The 19085-nt window shown below is 51.8% G+C and overlaps 2 protein-coding genes across 4 annotated transcripts; both read left to right on the top strand.

Moving 5' to 3' along the window:
- Positions 1-1552: 1552 nt before the first annotated feature.
- Positions 1553-9080, top strand: ING4 (inhibitor of growth family member 4). 2 transcript variants are annotated; one of them, XM_065923291.1, is made up of 8 exons: positions 1553-1615; positions 4863-4934; positions 6630-6796; positions 6977-7091; positions 7259-7364; positions 7577-7724; positions 7988-8049; positions 8158-9080. In XM_065923291.1, the coding sequence occupies exons 1-8, from the start codon at positions 1579-1581 to the stop codon at positions 8195-8197; spliced, it is 747 nt and encodes a 248-aa protein (XP_065779363.1). In that variant the 5' UTR covers positions 1553-1578; the 3' UTR covers positions 8198-9080. The 2 variants fall into 2 exon arrangements, with proteins under 2 accessions (XP_065779363.1, XP_065779373.1); XM_065923301.1 differs by having other exon boundaries at positions 6977-7082.
- Positions 9081-10061: 981 nt separating this feature from the next.
- ACRBP (acrosin binding protein) lies at positions 10062-17896 on the top strand. Of its 2 annotated transcripts, XM_065923313.1 has the most exons (10): positions 10062-10151; positions 10384-10602; positions 10763-10857; positions 11310-11430; positions 12459-12933; positions 13398-13530; positions 15445-15624; positions 15754-15921; positions 16979-17062; positions 17636-17896. In XM_065923313.1, the coding sequence occupies exons 1-10, from the start codon at positions 10109-10111 to the stop codon at positions 17756-17758; spliced, it is 1641 nt and encodes a 546-aa protein (XP_065779385.1). In that variant the 5' UTR covers positions 10062-10108; the 3' UTR covers positions 17759-17896. The 2 variants fall into 2 exon arrangements, with proteins under 2 accessions (XP_065779385.1, XP_065779396.1); XM_065923324.1 differs by lacking the exon at positions 15754-15921.
- The last annotated feature ends 1189 nt before the right edge of the window (positions 17897-19085 follow it).

Consider the following 19085-nt stretch of genomic DNA (forward strand, 5'->3'; position numbering starts at 1 on the left):
GGCTGTGCTGAGGCATAGTGCGTGGTTGGGAAACCTTCACTTTAGCCCTGGCTCTCTCCTATCAGCTAGTGTGGGGTGGTGATGCTGCTTCAGCTGTTAAATTAAGGGATTGGGCCAGATCACCTCTTAAGATTTCTTTTTGAAAATTAAAGATCTTTAAGCACTGAAAAGGCTGTGACAAAGCTCCCACGTCCAACAATGTGGCCGTTGTCTCTGGGACTGCTGGGCACCCGCTAGTTACCTGGTGGGTGTGGATAATCAGTGAAGTAAGGCCTCTTGGTTTAGGGTGCAGGATCTTGTGAGGGCATCAGAGTCTCAGTCTGTAGTGTGACAGGAATGAATGTACCACATGTGACCAGGTAGGTGGTGTCTGTTAGTTTCCTGAATATTTAATTTTCCCCCTTGTTCTCACTAACTGTTGAATTGACACTAACAAACAGCCGTACCTTCATGACAGGTATTACAACCAGAATTTACCCTCTTGAAGGATATACTCACTCATAGTAACAACCCTATATGGTCATTTTGTAGAGAAGGAACTGGGCATGGAGATTAAATTATCCAGGGGCCTGCTGCTCGCGAGGTAGGACATTATCTAGATTATGTGGCCAGATGGTACCACCTACTCAGTAGTATACCTGGGGTTTCACCTTGCCCTTTTTAAAACATTTTATTATGTGGCTGAAAATGTCATAAAAACCTGCCATGTGACATCGATAATTATCAAGAATGTGTGGCTTAGGGGTGACAATGATCTCCAACACTCTCCCGTTCTGTTGGCCGACATCTGCGTCCCCAGTGTGGTGGCCTGTATGCACTTGGTGGCTTTCCATCCTGATGAGAAGTGTATTTGTCACTGTGCTGTCGCGGGTCAGGGTGATAGCTGGCATCCATCTGGCCCAGTTGTGACAGCTCTGTGCCAGTTAACATACATAAACGAGTAAAAATGGAGACAAACATGGGAGGACAAGGCCAGCAGTATTCTGTCACTGCAAGCAGGAACATCCTGGAGTGACAGAAACCCTTACAAAAGGTGAGGAGAGTCGCAGCTTTATTGTGAGGAGTACTTTGTACTTACAAGCAGCGTTTATAAATAATGAGCTGTTTCCACGTTAAAACATAATTCTGGAGAATTGGCGTTTGCGTGAGTGAACAGAAACGGGGAGGATTTACACCTCGCACCGTGACTCTGGAGAAGGCACCTGCCCTGGTCGCCAGCTTCACATTTCCCGGCTGCTGAAAACAGCTCTTCGTGGGCTAAAAGCCCAAAGAGACAGGTCTCCTTGCCCGCATGTCCCCCTCCTGGAGGGAACGGAAGTTTGAGCGAGGACGCAAAATGGCGCCCTCAGCCAACGCCGCCGCCGGCCCCGCGCCCGGCCGCCCCGCCAGGGACGAGTGTCTGCGACGGGAAGAGGCGATTCGACGGGCGCTGTACTCAGGCCGGAAATTGACCTCGTGAGGGCGGAAGTTACACTTGAGGGCGGAAGGGCTCCAGGACGGGGGTGGAGGACCGCTTCGGCGCCCGTTGCGTTCAGTCACTTCCGGGGCGGAGCGGAAGTTGCTTTGTTTTGCTTCAAGATGGCTGCGGGGATGTATTTGGAACATTATCTGGACAGTAAGAGCAGGCTGGAGGAGCGGGTCAGGGGTCACAGAGGGGTGGGGGTGGGGGTTCAGGCTGAGGAGCTCTAAGGCCCTGAAGTCCCGATGGTCAGAAAGTCAATCGTGAAGGGTTGCGTGAGAGAAAATACTGGAGTGTGTGAAGAAATAGGGGGCGGGGCAGCGGGGTCGAGGCCTCGCTCTGAGGTGTAGAAGAGGGAGGGGCTGCACGGCGGGGCTGGGGGACGGTTCTTGAAGGGCTGGTAGGCATAGTCGGGAAGATATTTGCTGCCCCTGTCTTCAGGGTCTCCGGCGTCAGGATAATCTTTTTTTTTAAGTCGTTCTGAATCGGTCGTTTTAGTATATCATCCACTGCCATTGGAGCAGCGACAAAGATCTGCTCGCGCTTCTCCGCCCAGTTCTTTCGAAGACGCGTTTTCTCATGGTGATAGGGGGTTACGAGTGACCACTGTCAGATGATGGACTGGAAGGCTTCTCCTCTTGGAGTAAAGACCCAATTCCCGTCAGATGGAAATCTGGTGTTCTGTTTATGCCATTTGTGTGACCCATCCCTTCACAGAGCCTGTCACCCTGTTCTCTTAGTTTTGCCTTAGCGTTGGGAGTCATTCATTCGTTTATTGAGGTTCTGCTGTGGGTCAGACATAATGGCAGGTACTGGGGGTATACAAGAATGAATACCACACAGACCTTCCCCTCAAGGTGCTCATAGACTAGTAGGACACAAATTTTAATAAATAATTATAAAAGTATGACAGATGAAATAACAGAAATACATTAAACAGACGGTAACATTGGAGAAAGAAAGACTAGTTAACCTGGAGGTGTAGGTAAAGCTTTACAGAGGATGTGAGGAATCTTGAAGGTTGAGTGTTTATTTGCCGGTGTGGAGAGGGAGAGGGGATTGACGGTTGGGGGAAGCATCAGCAAAGGTGTTCTGATGGGTTTGTGGCAAGATCAGGGAAAGATGAGGCCAGAGTGTTTGATGTATAGGACTCTGAGGTGAAAGATTGGGAAATGACACTGGAGAACGTAGCTGGGGCTAGGTTGTGCATGGTCTTTAAAGCCAGGCTAAGAAGCTTGCACTCTAAATAGTGGGGAACCAACAGATTTTCTAAATGGAGTCATTTATTTATTTATTTTTAATAAAGGAAAGTAATTGATGTATGGTAAACTGGAGCATGATGGCCCTGTTAATACAAGATTAATTAGTAATAACAGTTTTGGTCAGAGATGAGGACCTGATCTCAAGGAGTGACAGAAGTATTTAGGAGGTAAATATAACAGGATTGACTGAATTAGTGGTTGAGAGAGGAGGAGGAATCTAAGGTGACTTCTCGATTTCCTGTTTGGAAAGTGAGGTAGACATATATCATCAACAAGACAGGAAATTCAGGAGTTACTAAGATACTTAATTCAACCTAGACTTAAGCATGGGAATGATAATTGTATCTGTAAGAGTAAATGAGATGGAGATCATTCAGAGAAAGTATGAGAAAATAATAGGATTAACTTAAGTGTAAGCTCAAGAAAATAGTAACATTTAAGGGACAGGCTAAGGGAATGTCAGTGATGAAATTACTTGAAAGTGTGTGAGGAGATTTGGAATCTTAATAGGAAGTTACACTTAGGCAAGAAGATGGTGAGAAAGCTGCAAACATTTTTTTAGGATAGAACTAATAATTAGATTATTTGATTTGGTAAATCAGTGGCGACTTAATCTTAGTAAACTGATGGTGGACATGAGTCTATAGGTTAAAGCAGTGGACACATTTTTAAAGTTTGAAAGTGGAGTCATGGAAAGAGAATTTTTTTTAATGAGAGAAATAGAAGTATTCATGCCTTTATAGTCACTTATTTATTGAGGATCCTCTGTATGCATGTCATAGTTCTAAACACTAGGGAAATAGGAGAAGGTTAGAAGGGTTAGACATATCTAACCCTTCTGGAGAGCTAGGGAGACATACCATATAACTAATTACATAATTACTTATTTAATTACATTGGATAAGTGCCCCCAAAAGTGTCTACCCTGCCAAAGGGTAGCCATAGAATAGCATGACAGCATAACCCAGGGCACTTGTTGGGAGTCTGCAGCAGTCAGGGTTGAGCTGAACTTTGAAGAATGAACAGAAGTTCAGTAGGCCAAGAGGGATAGTGGAAGTGGGGTGAAAGAGACGGGGCAGGGCATCCTGGGCAGAGAGAGCAGTGTGTGGAAAGTGAAGTGTCTGGAAGAGCACTGGCAAGTTCAGGGCACTCAGAGAAGGCCAGTGTGACAGAGCGGAGAGTGCAGAGACAGGGACAGACCTGAATCAGGTCTGGTGTGCAGCAAGGGCCAGAAAGTGCAGAATAGGACTTGGGAATATTGCAGTAGGAAGTGAGGTTGATAAACAGGAGAGTGACATGATCAGATTTGCATTTTTAAAAAGAACATTCTGGCTACTGTTTGCAGAGCAGATTGGAAGTGTGTGTGTGATCAGTGGAGGGTACCAGGAGGGTGTTTATAAGTTGAGGGCAAAGAGATCTTTTTATAAAAAACGTATTTATTTGGGTGTGCCAGGTCTTAGTTGCAGCATGCGGGATCTTTCATTGCAGCATGTGGTATCTCGTTCCCTGAGCAGGGATTGAACCTGAGCCCCCTGCATTAGGAGCAGGGAGTCTTAGCCACTGTACCACCAGGGAACTCCCGAGGACATGGAGAGAGAAGGGCTGACTTGTAAAGTTTACTAAAGGGGGGACGATGAGAAAGCTGTGCAGAGATGGGGAGCTAGGTGTGGAGACAGGCGGACATGGCTCCTCCTGAGAAAGGAATGATGAGTGCTGTCACAGATAATCTAATGGTTTGAAGGAGGGATAACCAAGTGCTCTTTGGACATATTTTTTTTTTTTTTAATTTTTTTTTTTTTGGACATATTTTTTAAAAGCAGCTATTGTGTGTGTGTGAGTGTGTTGCCTGACTGTCTGCGGGGTGTGTGTGTGTGTGTGTTAGTCACTCAGTCGTGTCTGACTCTTTACAACCCCATGGACTGTAGCCTGCCAGGCTCCTCTGTCCATGAAGTTCTCCAGGCAAGAATCCTGGAATGCGTTGCCATTCTCTTCTACAGGGGATCTTCCCAACCCAGGAATTGAGCCTGGGTATCCCACATTCCAGGCAGATTCTTTACCATCTGAGCCACCAGGGAAGCCCCCAAAAGCAGCTATAGGGCCTAGGAAGTCCAGGGAGTCTTAGTTTTTCCTCTTCTCCCTAGGTATTGAAAACCTGCCCTTTGAACTGCAGAGAAACTTCCAGCTCATGAGGGACCTGGACCAAAGAACAGAGGGTATGTGCAGAGTAAGGAGCCCGGTGCAGAGTGACTGTGTGTGATCGTCTTTCCTCCTGTTTGGTGTTACCATATCACCTAGTCTGATCTAGATTGCTTTGTCTTCTCTTTCCCTCTCTTGCAATTCTTAAAAGGAGAGTAATGATGACCTGTGTTTCTGTGTCAGCTTTTTCATAACACGTGGAGTATTGTGACAGTGCCACCAGGATTTAGAGATGGATGCTGTGCTCTTTATATCTCCCTCAGGAAAAATGAGAAAAACCAAAGTCAACCCTGGAATCATTTCTGTTCTCCATGTTCGATGTGTTTGTAGGAAGACTAACTAGAATGTTTCTACTCCACTGGGCTGTTAACATTACTGTTACAAAATTCAGTGTGGCTTTAGACTACAGCTCACATTGGTACACAGCAGCTTTGCTGCATGAGATGTTAGAAAGAGGAAAAAAAAAAAAGGAGGAAAAGCAGCAATTAACATCGGAATCTCTACACTGTATTCTTCAACCTTACAGAAGCATTAGGTGCCATCTGTGGCCGTCCTTGGACATTGATTAAGGCTGGAGACATTTACTTGGAGCCTGAGGCTACACTGCAGTGGGCGAGTTTGTCTCTCATAGTCGAAGGTCTCTGTTGGTGCTTTCTTCCATGCTTGCTGAAGGATATGTAGGTGTATCCTTATGTATCCCTGCCCAGGGGTGTAATTGGTGTTAGAATGCCTAAAGCTGTGATTTAAGTTACTCTGGGTCAGTTTACTCATGGACAAGTGAATATCATCTAAGATCCTGGACATAGGCCCCTGAGAACTCCCTGCTGAATACCAGCCACCGGCTCCTTGCTTTGTAATATTGTTCTGGCTCTTGAGTTCATGCACAGAAAGACCCACTGGGAGACGACTGAACCACATACATGCTTTTCCAGCTTCCTCCAAGGGCCTGGAATAAAGCAGAGAGTAAACCTAGTGTGCTCACAGGGCCTCACTGTGGTTACTTGTTGCTACACCGTGTTGGGAGTCATGCTTTTGTCTCCATCCACATTTTCTGAGTGCTATATTAGGCAGTAAGCGTGTATGGTCTCACTGTTTGGGAGCATCACCAGCCTTCCTCTAGTAAAACGTTTGGAGCAATATCTAAAATTAACACACGAGAAAAAAGTGATGAAGAATATTTGCAAGTTGCAAATGATGAACCAAACAGGGTGGACAGTAAGCAGAAGAACTGTTCCATGAATGAACTCGGGCCTAATTTTCAATGCTGAGTTGTAGATGTATGGACCCTGGAAGTCAAATGCAGTAGCAGATGACAGCCTGGTCTGCAGCTCTCAGAGCTGTCCCAGGATGTTTCTGAGACAAGAAGCCAAATGGCTTTTGAGACAGAGGTCATGGTTTAAGAGGCAGCAAGCTGTGCAAAGAAGCATCTTCAGACATCAACAGAAACGTACTTAATATTAGTGCAGCATGCAAAGAATCCTTCCTTGTGTTTCCTGAAGTCTAGTTCCAGCTATGCTAGCAATGTTTCCAGCAATCAAAAGTGCCTTCACAATGAATGTTGTGGCCACGTTGCATCACTTGAGGAATATTGAGTGTGTTTTAGTTCAAAGGTTATGATGGTCAATGCAAAAGGTCCCAGGAGCAAGAGGAAGAACTGTGTTTAACCTTGCCACTCGGGGGCCATTGTGACCAGCCCTCTGTCTCTGTTGTAGACCTGAAGGCTGAAATTGACAAGTTGGCCAGTGAATACATGAGTAGTGCCCGCAGCCGGAGCTCCGAGGAAAAATTGGCCCTTCTGAGGCAGATCCAGGAAGCCTATGGCAAGTGCAAGGAGTTTGGTGATGACAAGGTGCAGCTTGCCATGCAGACCTATGAGATGGTATGGCCCTACCCATGGCTCCCCACTACCTCCCGTCTGTTCCTCGGGGTCCTCCACCCCTCCTTCAGCATGCTGGGATCTGTTTGGGGTCTGGGAGATACATGGATTCTGCCTTAGCCTGTTTGCTTTTACTGGAACCAGCCTGGTAGCTCTTCTTCTCCTTCCTTCTTTCCCACCCAGGTGGACAAACACATTCGGCGACTGGACACAGACCTGGCCCGCTTTGAAGCTGATCTGAAGGAGAAGCAGATTGAGTCAAGTGACTATGACAGCTCTTCCAGCAAAGGCAAAAAGAGTGAGGAGGGGGGTGGGCCATGAGAGTTGGAGCGAAGATCCCGAGGGGACAGCCAGCCCGTCCCTCAGCTCCAAGGGAGGACCCCCAGGTTGAAGGAGAGGAGGGGTCCTTAACCCATCTTTCTGTCCCCTTGCCTTCTGGCTGCCCCTCCCCCTCTTCCCTGGAAGGTCGGACTCAAAAGGAGAAGAAGGCTGCCCGTGCTCGTTCCAAAGGGAAAAACTCAGACGAAGAAGCCCCCAAGGCCACCCAGAAGAAGTTAAAACTTGTGCGCACGTGAGTGAGTCAGGGAGCACCCTGCCAAGTGACAGGCTCCTCTTTGCCCCCGCCCCACCCCTCGCCCCCTTCTCTGTCACTCTGGTATCTGCTGGATACAGAGGGGAAGCCACAGACCACTAGCCCCACAGGGATCTCCTCGTGCCACTCTGAGCGTCAAGCTGTAGCGTCCCTTCCTGCAGGTGACACTCTCTCTCCCTCTTGGCACGCAGAAGCCCTGAGTATGGGATGCCCTCAGTGACCTTTGGCAGTGTCCACCCCTCTGATGTGTTGGATATGCCTGTGGATCCCAACGAACCCACCTATTGCCTTTGTCACCAGGTCTCCTACGGGGAGATGATTGGCTGTGACAACCCTGACGTAAGAACCGGTTTGCCTCAGGGCGGGGGGCTCTGGGGGACAGGAACGGAGTTGGGTACCAGAAGGGGGTAAGGGCTGGAGAGTGGGACCTCAGGACAGGAGGAAGGGAGTTGGAGGTGGTTGGCCTTGGACCCTTCAGGAATCCTCCCACAGGACGGAATAAGGGAATGCTCCTGAGGACTCTCAGGTGGGGGGGGTTCTTTTCTTTCCTTGGCCCCACCCTGCTCCCTGCCCTCTGCTCCTCCACCGTCTTCCTTTTCCAGTGCTCCATCGAGTGGTTCCACTTTGCCTGTGTGGGGCTGACCACCAAGCCTCGGGGGAAATGGTGAGTGAGCGCTGTGGTCGGGGCTGGATTACCCTGAGCTGATTGACAGAGAGCATCCTCCCCTTCGCTCACCTTCTCCCCCACCTCCTCTGTCACCTTCCTTTGTAGGTTTTGCCCACGCTGCTCCCAAGAACGAAAAAAGAAATAGACAAGGGCCTTGGATTCCAACACAGTTTCTTCCACATCCCCTGACCTGGCTAGTGGGGAGTGGGATGCCTGGCTGGGCTGGGGGTCAGGGAGAGGTGGGTGGCACCAGGTTGTTATCTCCTCTCCTCCCCTCCCCACTTCTGGTGCTGAGGCTGCACCCAGCCCTGGTCCAGGGGTGCTGTGGCCGCTAACAGTATGTGCTCTCATTCAGCCAGCCCCCTTCAGAGGGAAGTGGTCTTGCCCACTGTCCTTTTGCCTCCACGCCGAGGTTGGTGCTGTGTTTTTGAGGGATGGTCCTCTTTTCTCCTGTTGCTTTGTATTCAAGGACTGGGGCAGTAGCATGGGGCCCTCCCCCAGCTTCCTGATTCCCTCCCAGTGTTGGAGGGGGCCATGCGTGATAAACTTCCTCCACTTTCTCCATGCTTTTATCAGCGGGGGGCTCCTCCGGGTCCTCTGGGCCACGGTCCTGGCTTAAGGGGCACCCCTTCCTCTGTGCCGAGAGGATTCGTCCAGCCTTGTGAGTGGGAGGGGCAGGGCGGAGTGTCAGTATCTCAGTTGTAATGGAATCGAGTTGGTGAATAAAAGCTGTATGTGTTGGCCTGCTGTGTTTATTGTAGAGACACTTTTAGCACATGTGCTGAGCATAGTTTGTATCCTCTGAGTTGGCTAAAAGGCAGGAGGATGACATGCTGCAAGTAGGACCAGACGTAGAACCCGAAGTGGTGCTGCTGCCCCAGGACCCACCACCTCTCAGCATGGGAAGGACAGAGCTGGCTGGAACTGGGCCTCAGACAAGGGGTTTCCAAAACCTTCAAGACTGTGCGTCTTTTCCCTATAAGATATCTTTCACTTAATTTCCAATAAATGTGTACTTGTGTTTTATACGTGACCTGTTATACTAAGTATTAGCCTGATTTATTTGAAACACAAAACAAAAACTTATCACCAATGAACTGTCTCACCTAGGCCCACCTGGAATCACTTATGCAGGGTCTCCTCACTGGAACCCCCATCTTAACTCCCTGCCTTGGCTCACTTACCTGGAGATGTCCTCTGTAGTTCCTACCCTCCAAGCCCCAAGTTTGTGTTGTATGTTCCATCTCTGCCCCAGTCCTCACCTGGGATTTGTTGTCCAGTCGGTCAGTCGTGTCCGATTCTTTGCCACCCCATGGACTGCAGCACACCAGGCTTCCCTGTCCTTCACCATCTCCCAGAGCTTCCTCAAACTCTCGTGCCCATTGAGTTGATGATGCCATCCAACCATCTCATCATCCTCAGTCGCCCCCTTCTCCTGCCCTCAATCTTTCCCAGCATCAGGGTCTTTTCCAATGAGTTGGCTCTTCAAATCAGTTGGCCAGAGTATTGGAGGTCCAGGTTCAGCATCAGTCCTTCCAATGAATATTCAGGACTGATTTCCTTTAGGACTGACTGGTTTGATCTTGCAGTCCAAGGGACTCTGAGTCTTTTCCAACACCACAGTTTGAGAGCATCAGTTCTTCAGTGCTCAGTCTTTATGGTCCAACTCTCACATCCCTATGTGACTACTGGAAGGCCAGATTGTAAAGTAAGGAGAAAAACAGTGTCCAGTGTGTGGGGCCAGCTTGGAGATGGGATAGGTAATAAGGTAAAGAAAAAGGTAAAGAACAGACGGGAGCTACGCCATCCAGCCCCGGGCAGAGTCCAAGATCACTCCGGCCGTCCTTGTCCTCGAGCCGGGATGTGACACACGGGGGACCCGCCCCCGCCCTCTGGCCGAGACCAGCCACGCATCAGTTTCCCCGCCCTCACTTTGTGACGTCGACCGGTCTCGCCCCCCCGCCCCCCGCGGCCCCGCCCGCCCGCCTGTCTGCTTTGCCAGGCTTGGCCCGTTAGAGGCGCTCGGTCCGGGGAACGCAGGCCACCGTCTGGGGCCATGAGGCATCTCGCCGCAGGCACCTTTCTCTCACTCCTGAGGGGTGAGCGCGCCTCCGTCCCGGGAGCTCTCCACCGTCTCCAAGCCGCCTTCCCCCGGGGCGCCTCCAGCCTCTCCCCATCGCCCACCCCCCACCCTGCCTCAGCCCCACGCACGCTCACCCCAGCTTGGCGGCCAGACGCCTAGTCCCCGAGTGCACGCCCCGCTCTCGGGGTGGGTGTTCCCGGCCGGCGGGTGCGGAGAGGGGTCCATCGTGGTCTGTCCCCGACTCGCAGTGCTGCTCCTGCCTCTGGCACCGGCCCCTGCCCAGGACTCCGCCTCAACCTCCACGCCGGGCAGCCCCCTGTCCCCCACGGAGTATGAGCGCTTCTTCGCACTGCTGACCCCTACCTGGAAGGCGGAGACCACCTGCCGGCTCCGCGCCACCCACGGCTGCCGGAACCCCACCCTCGTCCAGCTAGACCAGTATGAAAACCACGGCCTGGTGCCGGATGGTGAGGGCCAGCCCTGTGCTCCCTCAACCCAGGGCGAGGGGATGGATGGCCCTGGGCCCTGAGCCCGGGTGCCTGGCTCTCTGGACCCCGGGAGCCCATCGAGCCCTCCCTCCTGGAGGGATTACACCCCTGTGTTCACCTGTGCCCCACCCTTCCTTAGGCGCAGTCTGCTCCGACCTCCCGTACGCCTCCTGGTTTGAGTCCTTCTGCCAGTTCACCCAGTATCGTTGCTCCAACCATGTCTACTATGCCAAGGTGAGGTCAAGACAGTTTGAACCTGGTGTCACTGAGGAGGGGCTCCAGGCCATCCTTAGGTCCTCCCTCTCGGTCACTGGCCTACACGCACCCAGATTATTTGTGCCCGCCGTCTCTCCTTGGGCATTCAGACTCTCTGACCAATCCCCTTATTGCCAGAAAAGTAAGGGAGAGGGATGGGAGGAGGCAGAGAGAAGCCCTTCCTTTCCTCCCAACAGTGATGTCATTCAAGTCAAATGTAAAAGCCTGAAGGTAGGAATATGGGCTGGCAGGGTGTCTGATTTTGCAGGGGACCCTGTCTCAGATCTAGAGGGTTCCACTCAGGGCCATGTCCCCTCATTTCCTCCCAGGAACTGTGAGAGAGGAGACCTGAGGGTTGAGGACGGAGGATAAACCAGAGTGGAAATGTGCCCTTTGTGAAAGGCATTCCCACTCTGCTTCTCTCCTTGCAGAGGGTCCGATGCTCCCAGCCAGTCTCCATCCTCTCACCCAACACTGTCAAGGAGGTGGACAGTTCACCTGAAGTGCCGTCACCCACCACAGCAACCTCCTCCATGTCCTCCCACATCACAGGTGAGACCCTGCCAGCCTCTCATCCCAGAGTCCCCAAACCCAGGGCTTAAGGTATCAACTGGAGGGACCTGGGGAGGTGAGCTGCTGGAGGTAGCCTTGGTCAGTTGTTTGTATAAGGGGAGAGCCTACTTTTTTTAATACAAGTTAGGGCTTTCCTGTATCAGGATGTTTTCTGACATTACATCCATTTCTGCCCTGAACTGATTTTTCCTTGCTCCCCAAAACACTGTTGCATTAAGAAGTCCTCTGGCACCTTTCTCAGCTCACATCTTCACTCCAGAAAGAACTGGTTGCTAGGCATTCAAAATACTTGGTGCTTCCTAAGTGAGAGGGACAAAAGGTGGTATTTGAAGTGGGTTAGGAAAGAGGACCCCTTGTGAGGGAGGTGGAAAGGGGACCCGAAACACTGCCACCACCGTCACATAGTACTATTATTTTGATATTTGTATTCTTGCCTGTGTTTTTTATGATTGGTTGTGTAAACATGTGTAGTTTAGGCTACTTTCCTCTACCTTTGTGTTTATGTGTGTGTGTGCTTATGTGTTTGTGTGTGCTTATGTGTTTATGAGTGTTTGTGTGTGCTTATGCGTTTATGAGTGTGTTTGTGCTTATGTGTGTGCTTATGTGTGTACCTATGTGTGTGCCTATGTGTGTGTTTGTGTTTTGTATGCTTATGTGTTTATGTGTGTTTGTGTGTATTTATGTGTGTCTGTGTGCTTTTATGTTTATGTGTGTGCTTCTGTGTTTGTATCTGCTAATGTGCTTGTGTGTGTGTGTGTGCTTTTGTGTTTATGTGTGTGCCTGCTTATGTGTTTATGTGTGTCTATGTGCTTATAAGTTTATGTGTCGGTTTGTGTGTGCTTATGTGTTTATGTGTGTGCTTATGTGTTTGTGTGTTTTGAGTGTGCTTATATGTGTGTTTGTGTGCATTTATGTATTTGTGTGTGTCCCTCTGCAAAGACAGAATGCCAGAAGCCTAACCATCCCTTTCCCTTCTCTCTCTTGGTCCCTCGCGAACCCTGTTGCAGCCACCGAACGACAGGTCTTCCAGCCCTGGCCCGAGCGACTGAACAGCAACGTGGAGGAGCTGCTCCAGTCCTCCTTGTCCTTGGGCGGCCAGGAGCAAGGGCAGGAGCACAAACAGGAGCAGGGGCAGGAGCACAAACAGGAGCTGGGGCAGGAGCACAAGCAGGAGGAAGCGCAGGAGCAAGAGGAGCAGGAGGAGCAGGAGGAGGAGCAGGAGGAGGAGAAGCAGGAGGAGGGCCAGGGCACAGAGGAGGCGCTGGAGTCAGTGTCTAGGCTGCAGGCAGACCCAGAGCCCAAGTTTCCGTCTGAACTTGTGTCCTCCAACCCTTTCTCCTTCACTCCCCGGGTGCGGGAAGTGGAGTCTACTCCCATGTTGATGGAGAATCTCCAGGAGCTTATCCGATCGGCGCAGGAGATGGATGAAATGAATGATGTGTATGATGGGGAGACCATCTGGAGATCCCAGAGCCCTGGCAGGTACTGGAAGTTCTGTCTCTCCCACCAGCCCCACCCTTCCTCCTGCCTTTGGGGTTGAGAAGCCCACTTGGCCAGTCTTAGCCTTAGACCCACCCAGATCTGCTTGGGCTTTAGGTGCACCCAGCGGCTGCCCACCTCACCTGCCCTGTGGCTTAAGCACTGTCCTAGATGCCCATCTCTACCTGGCATAGGGTGAGCCCTGAAGCTAGAGCTACCAGACTTGGGTTCTGGGTTTCTCTCTGCCTCTGATGAGCACTGCAAATTTCATTTCCCCTTTCTGGGTCTCAGTTCCTCATCTGTAAAAGGAGGCGGTTGATCTGGAGGCCTTTAAGGCCACCTCCAGCATGCTGAATGCATGTGACTAAGACTAGATGGTAAGGGCAGGGGGGAGTGAGTGGGCATGGCTGTCTGCCCTGGCCCTCCCGCCCATCCCCTGCAGCGGTGCCATCTTGGTCTTTTTGCAGCCTGCTACAGCTGCCCCATGTGGAGGCCTTGCTGACCCTGTGCTACTCGATTGTGGAGAACACCTGCGTCATAACCCCGACAGCCAAGGCCTGGCAGTACTTGGAAAATGAGATCCTTGGTTTCGGGATGTCGGTATGCCCACCAAACTGTTCACTGGCTCCAAGTTCATGGGCCTAGGGAGTAGAGGATGGGCAGGACCACAGAAAACCTGAGAGACTCTTCAAGTGAGAACCCCTTCTTGGAAAGACATTTCCAGCTCCCCTAAAAGGAGGGAGGCTCAAGACAGAGTCTGGAATGCATTCCTGGCCAGAATTCCTTCTGTGGCTCAGTTGCTAAGCTTGAGTCATGTCCAGAGCCAGTTCACCAACCGCAGGCTGTACCTTAGATGCAGCTCTTCTTCCAGGAGGGGTCCTAGAACCCATTCCAGGGCTCTGTAGAGATCCCAATCTCTATGTGTCCTCAGAACCTAGCAAATTCTATTCCTAAGAAGTGTAGGACTTTCCAAAAGCACAAGTTAGCAAATGTGTGCTAAAGCTGGCATGTCCTCCGTGCATCCGTCTCTTCAACAGATATTGATCTGGCTAGGTATTTGAGACACTAGCAATTCTGTCCTAGGTATTTTAGCGATGAGTGCAACAAGATCCAATCCCCTGTCCTCCTGGAGTCCACTGGGAGAGAGAGACGAAAGAGAGACCAGTGTGACAGGGATGGACACATTGACGGATAAGTCCAAAGTGCAGAGAGCAGATGGAGAGCGCAAAAGTCATGCTGGGGCAGGATCGAGAATGCCTCTTAGAGGAACTGATGTTTAAACTGAGACCTGGAGATAAAAGAAATTAACCAGGCAGAAGAAGGGGTCGGTAGAAGGTTCCTGCTAGAGAGACTAGTGTGTGCAAAGGTTCAGAAGCAAGAAAGAGAAGAAATTCCAGAGGGGCCAAGAATGAGCACACTGTTACTCTTTCTCCTGCCCTCAGGGAGCTGAGATTGAGTCACATTATACAAAAGGAGTGTGGGTTGGTAGATGGTGGAAAGACACTTATTTTTGGCGGAGGTGGACTGAACGTAGGAAGTTCAGGACTAATGGAGAGGTCGCTGGCTTTTAGGGCTTGGTTGAAAAAATAGTAAGGAGCCCGTTTTACTTGGAAACAGAGTCAAAGAGGCCATGATGTGAATAATCCCGAATGGCAGTCTGAAGCAGTTGTATTTCATTTGGTAGGAAAGGGGAATTCAGTCATGATTTGGGATTAGGGACCTGATGATGCCTCCCCCATGAGCTGTTATGAGGAGCGAGCAAGGCAGCGTAAGAGATTCTGTGACTGTGATGCGCTGAAGGGACAGCCTGGAGATCCTGCCTAGCAAGATCTTCCTGAGGAGACTCGCTCAGGGCGGAGAGCCCCGCAGGGAGATGGGCGGCTCCATATCCAAGAAGGTCCTCCAAGAACTGGGAGGCTCTGAACCCAGGTGCTCCAGCAGAGGACCTGGGTTTTTGAGTAGGAAGCAGCCAGACCAGTGTCCCAGGTCCATCATGCACTCGATGTGTGTTTGAGCAAGTGACTCAGCCTCAGGGAGCCTCAATTTCCTGGGCAGGCAAATGGAGCCATGCTTAGTAGCTATTCTATTCCTAGGAAGACCAAATAAGATGCAGGCATTTATCAGCCATGGCGCGCAGCACCGTGCCAGCTCTTTGTAAATATTAGCATTATCATTAGCAGAGAGGAAGGGAGGACCATGAGCCTTTTTCAGTTAAGAGAAGTTAGACATCTGTCAGGCACTTTGGCCATGGGGATTCAGAGCTCAGGAAAGAGATCAGAATGGATGATAGAGGCTTGGGTGTCACCTGCAGGAAGATGAAGATTGTTTGTGAGGCAATAAACCATCCTGGAGGAGGGGGGAGAGATAGAGAGCTGATGGGAGGTCCTTGAGGGGAGGACCTTGGGGAGGGGGTTTGGGAAAAGCCAGAGGAGCTTCTGGAAAAGGCTTAATGTGAAGACATTCTGTGGGGGTGTGGGACTTCAGCCTCAGGCCCTCAGCTGCACCCCTCCGCAGGTCTGTGACAGCCTGGGGCGGCGACACTTAGCCGCGTGTACCCTCTGTGACTTCTGCTCGCTGAAGCTGGAGCAGTGCCACTCGGAGGCCAACCTGCAGCGACAGCAGTGCGACAGCTCCCACAAAACACCCTTCGTCAGCCCCCTGCTCGCCTCCCAGAGCATGACCATCGGCACCCAGGTACCGACCCAGCCAGGCGGGCTGCAGTGGCGGCAGTGGGGATGGGGGTAGGGCTTCAGGCAGGGCCGGGCAGCTGGGCGCTGGGGGGTGAGCGGGGTACCCACCTCTCTCCTGTGCCCCATGCCACAGATAGGGAGCCTGAAATCGGGCCGCTTTTACGGGCTGGACTTGTACGGCGGGCTGCGCATGGACTTCTGGTGTGCCCGGCTGGCCACTAAGGGCTGCGAAGACAACCGAGTGGCCAGCTGGCTCCAGACTGAGTTCCTGAGCTTCCAGGATGGAGACTTTCCCACCAGGGTCAGCCCCACCCCTCTCACCACGCTTCCTCCTGGTCCCTTGCTCTGGGGAACCCTAGAATGTGGGGCGGGGGGTATCTTGGGGCCCTGGCTTCTGAGAGCTGCTCCTCACTGAGCCTCCTGCCTCTTTCCAGCAGACTCCCCTCCCCCCTCCCCAACACCGTCCACCCTACCTCCGCCTCCCCTGGGCCCCCAGGAGACAGGATTGTGTTTAGCAAAGGACTTAGGAATTCGGGAGCCCGGAGGGTACAGGACTTGGGGGCGCGAGATGGGTCTGGTTCCAGCTCTGTCGGTTACCCTCGGTGGGTGGGGGTGGGAGGCCTCATTCCTAAGACAAACCTCTGAGTGATGCTGACGGTGATCCAGTGCTTCCCTGCCTTAGTCTGTAGGCTCCTTCCCGAATCTTCCAGTGCTTTCGCTCTCAATGGGATCAGCTTTACCCCCTCCGGCAAAGTCACCTCCCCTGAGGGTCAACCTGTTGTAGCTAAGAGCCAGCACCCCCCCCACCCCCGGCCTTCTGTAGTTTAACAGGAAAAAAATCAAGACCAGGACAAGTGGAGGCCACTTAAGAAAGGGCTTTTAGCCGAGCAGAAGGGCCTCCGCCTAGCTCTCCTTCCTGAGCCCTTAGATCTGGAGGGTGCCTCAGACCATCTCAGCTGTTCTCCTGGGTTTATGGGTGGGGTGGCAAGAGCCACAGAGGGAAATGGCTCTCCCCAGGGTTGCACATTAGAAACACTTCCACCTCTTCCGTCCTAAGCCATCCCCAGGAGGCTCCCTGAGATGGGGCTGCCACTTGGGACCCTTCCATGATCTGGAGCCTTGGCACTCCCCCCTTCCCCTGTCCTCTCCTCAGCTGCTTTCGCAGCCTGCTGACCAGCAGAGCAGCCCCTTCCTAGTTTCTGCTCCCAGCTTCTTCCCAGACACAGAGGCTGACACTGAAGGGGACACCCCGGTGCAGAGGGTCTGGTTCTCTGCCCTGGTTTCTGCCGTGGGGGGTGCTCTGAAGGGCTCTGAGGCTTCTGAAGTCTCCCGCCTCCCATGCCCCACTCCTGCCTTAGATCTGTGACACGGAATATGTGCAGTACCCCAACTACTGTGCCTTCAAAAGCCAGCAGTGTATGATGAGAAACAGGGACCGGAAGGTGAGCCCCTCCCACTGCCCGCCCCCATCAGCCCCTCCATGGGTCACTGCACGCTGACCTGTTCTGGCCACCTCTCCACCTCCCCCGCACACCCCGAGTCGTGGCTTCCATCTGAACGTGGGGGTGGGGGTATGAGGAGCAGGTGTGTCTCCCCGGAGCTCTGTCCCTACTCCTCCAGCCAGGAGGTGAGCAGCTCTCCCAGGCCCCCAGGCCAAGGGTTCCCGGATGGGGGTGGAAAGGGGAGACTGCTGATCAGAGGCCCTGAGGACACACCGGGATGAAAGAACCCCCAGCCAGGTTGGTCAGAGAGGTCTAGGTGTCAGTCCTGCCTGCTGCTCTTACTCACCAAGTCGTCTGAGCCAAGTCACTTCCTCTCCAGCCCCGGGCTCCTCATTTCTAAAAGGAGGGGGTCGGGCTCTGTGGTGTCTCTGGCTGCTTTTTAAAAAAAGCCACACCTGAGCTTCCGCCTTCCCTGACTTTTCCTGCACTCCCTGCAACCACGCCTGCCCCCGCCCCGGGGTCTGGACTTCTGACACCTCTGGTTCCTGGCTCTCCCACTCCGACCCCGGGCAGGTGTCCCGCATGAGATGTCTGCAGAATGAGACGTACACCGTCCTGACTCAGGACAAGAGTGAGGACCTCGTGCTTCGATGGAGCCAGGAGTTTAGCACCTTGACCCTTGGTCAGGCCGGATGAGCTGGACTCTGTCCTCTCCCCGCCCGCTACCCCTTCCCACACTCTATTGCTTTCAGACCCTGGGATGTCTCTTACTTGGCCCGAATCACGTGTCCTTTGGGTTGGGGCAGCGGTCCCAGAGAGGTCGGTGATGGGAACTCTGCCCACCTTAAAGGATGTCTGTACATAAAATGTTTATTTTTAACTTGTGTGGCCTGGTTTGGTTGTGATCCCCTCCTGGGCCTGCCCACCCCCTGCCCCCAGGGAGTCAGTCCTCCAATCCCTGGCACTTATGAAGCTATCTGTCGGCAAGGGAACCCTGGGGGTGGTTCTCAGGGAAGCAGTCCTGTGCCAGGAGAAGACTGAGGAGTCATAAGTCATGGCCAGTGTCTTGGGGACCGTGTGGGCCATGAGGGTGTGTGTGTCTCCATTTCTGAAGCTCTGATCCCATGATCTCAGATGTGAGTGTAGGACTGTCCCTCTGGAGGGTCATCTGAATGAGACTGTGTCCCCAGGGGGCCAGCCCCAGGTAGTACAGCAGAATTTGCCATTTATAGGAAGGAGGAAGCAACTGGGCCGGAAGCCCTTGCTCTGACATCCAGTCATGGGCCCAATGGTCCAAATGTGGGGGAGCCGCGTCATGACAGTGTGCATGGAGATGTGACTCCAGCATCGGCCTCTAATAACCTGGGATCAGGACTTCACGGGTGGTCGAGTGGTTAAAACTCCATGTTTCCAATGCAGGGGGCACAGGTTTGATCCCTGGTCGGGGAAACGAGATCCCACATGCCACGTGGCCAAAAAAAAAAAAAGAGGAAAAAAAAATTCTTGAACTGAATAAAAATGAAAATACAACATATCAACTTTTTTTAAAAGTTTAAAAAAATAACCTGAGGGACTTCCCTCGCTGTTTAGACTTTGCCTTCCAGTGGTAGGGGGTGTGGATTCGAGCCCTGTTCGGGGAGCTAAGATCTCACATGCCAGAAAAACCAAAAACATAAAAAACAGAAACAATATTGTAACAAATTCAATAAAACTTTATAAAAATGATCTAAGTTAAAAAACCAAAATCTTTCAAAAACAAAAAAAATAACGGATCTCCCAAAACATATTCTGGAGACACACACGTGTGGGTAACTATATAGCATTTAACAGAAAATGTTAGGGAAAAGTTCAAGTGTGCACAAATATAGAGTAATGCAACCCTGGTGGCTCAGACGGTGAAGAATCTGCCTGCGACGCAGGACACCCAGTTTCGATCCTTGGGTTGGGAAGACCCTCTGGAGAAGGGAATGGTTACCCACTCCAGTATTCTTGCCTGGAGAGTCCCATGGAAGGAGGAATCTGG

The sequence above is a fragment of the Muntiacus reevesi genome, chromosome 1 (genome assembly GCF_963930625.1).
Source record: "Muntiacus reevesi chromosome 1, mMunRee1.1, whole genome shotgun sequence".
Classification (NCBI taxonomy): domain Eukaryota; kingdom Metazoa; phylum Chordata; class Mammalia; order Artiodactyla; family Cervidae; genus Muntiacus; species Muntiacus reevesi.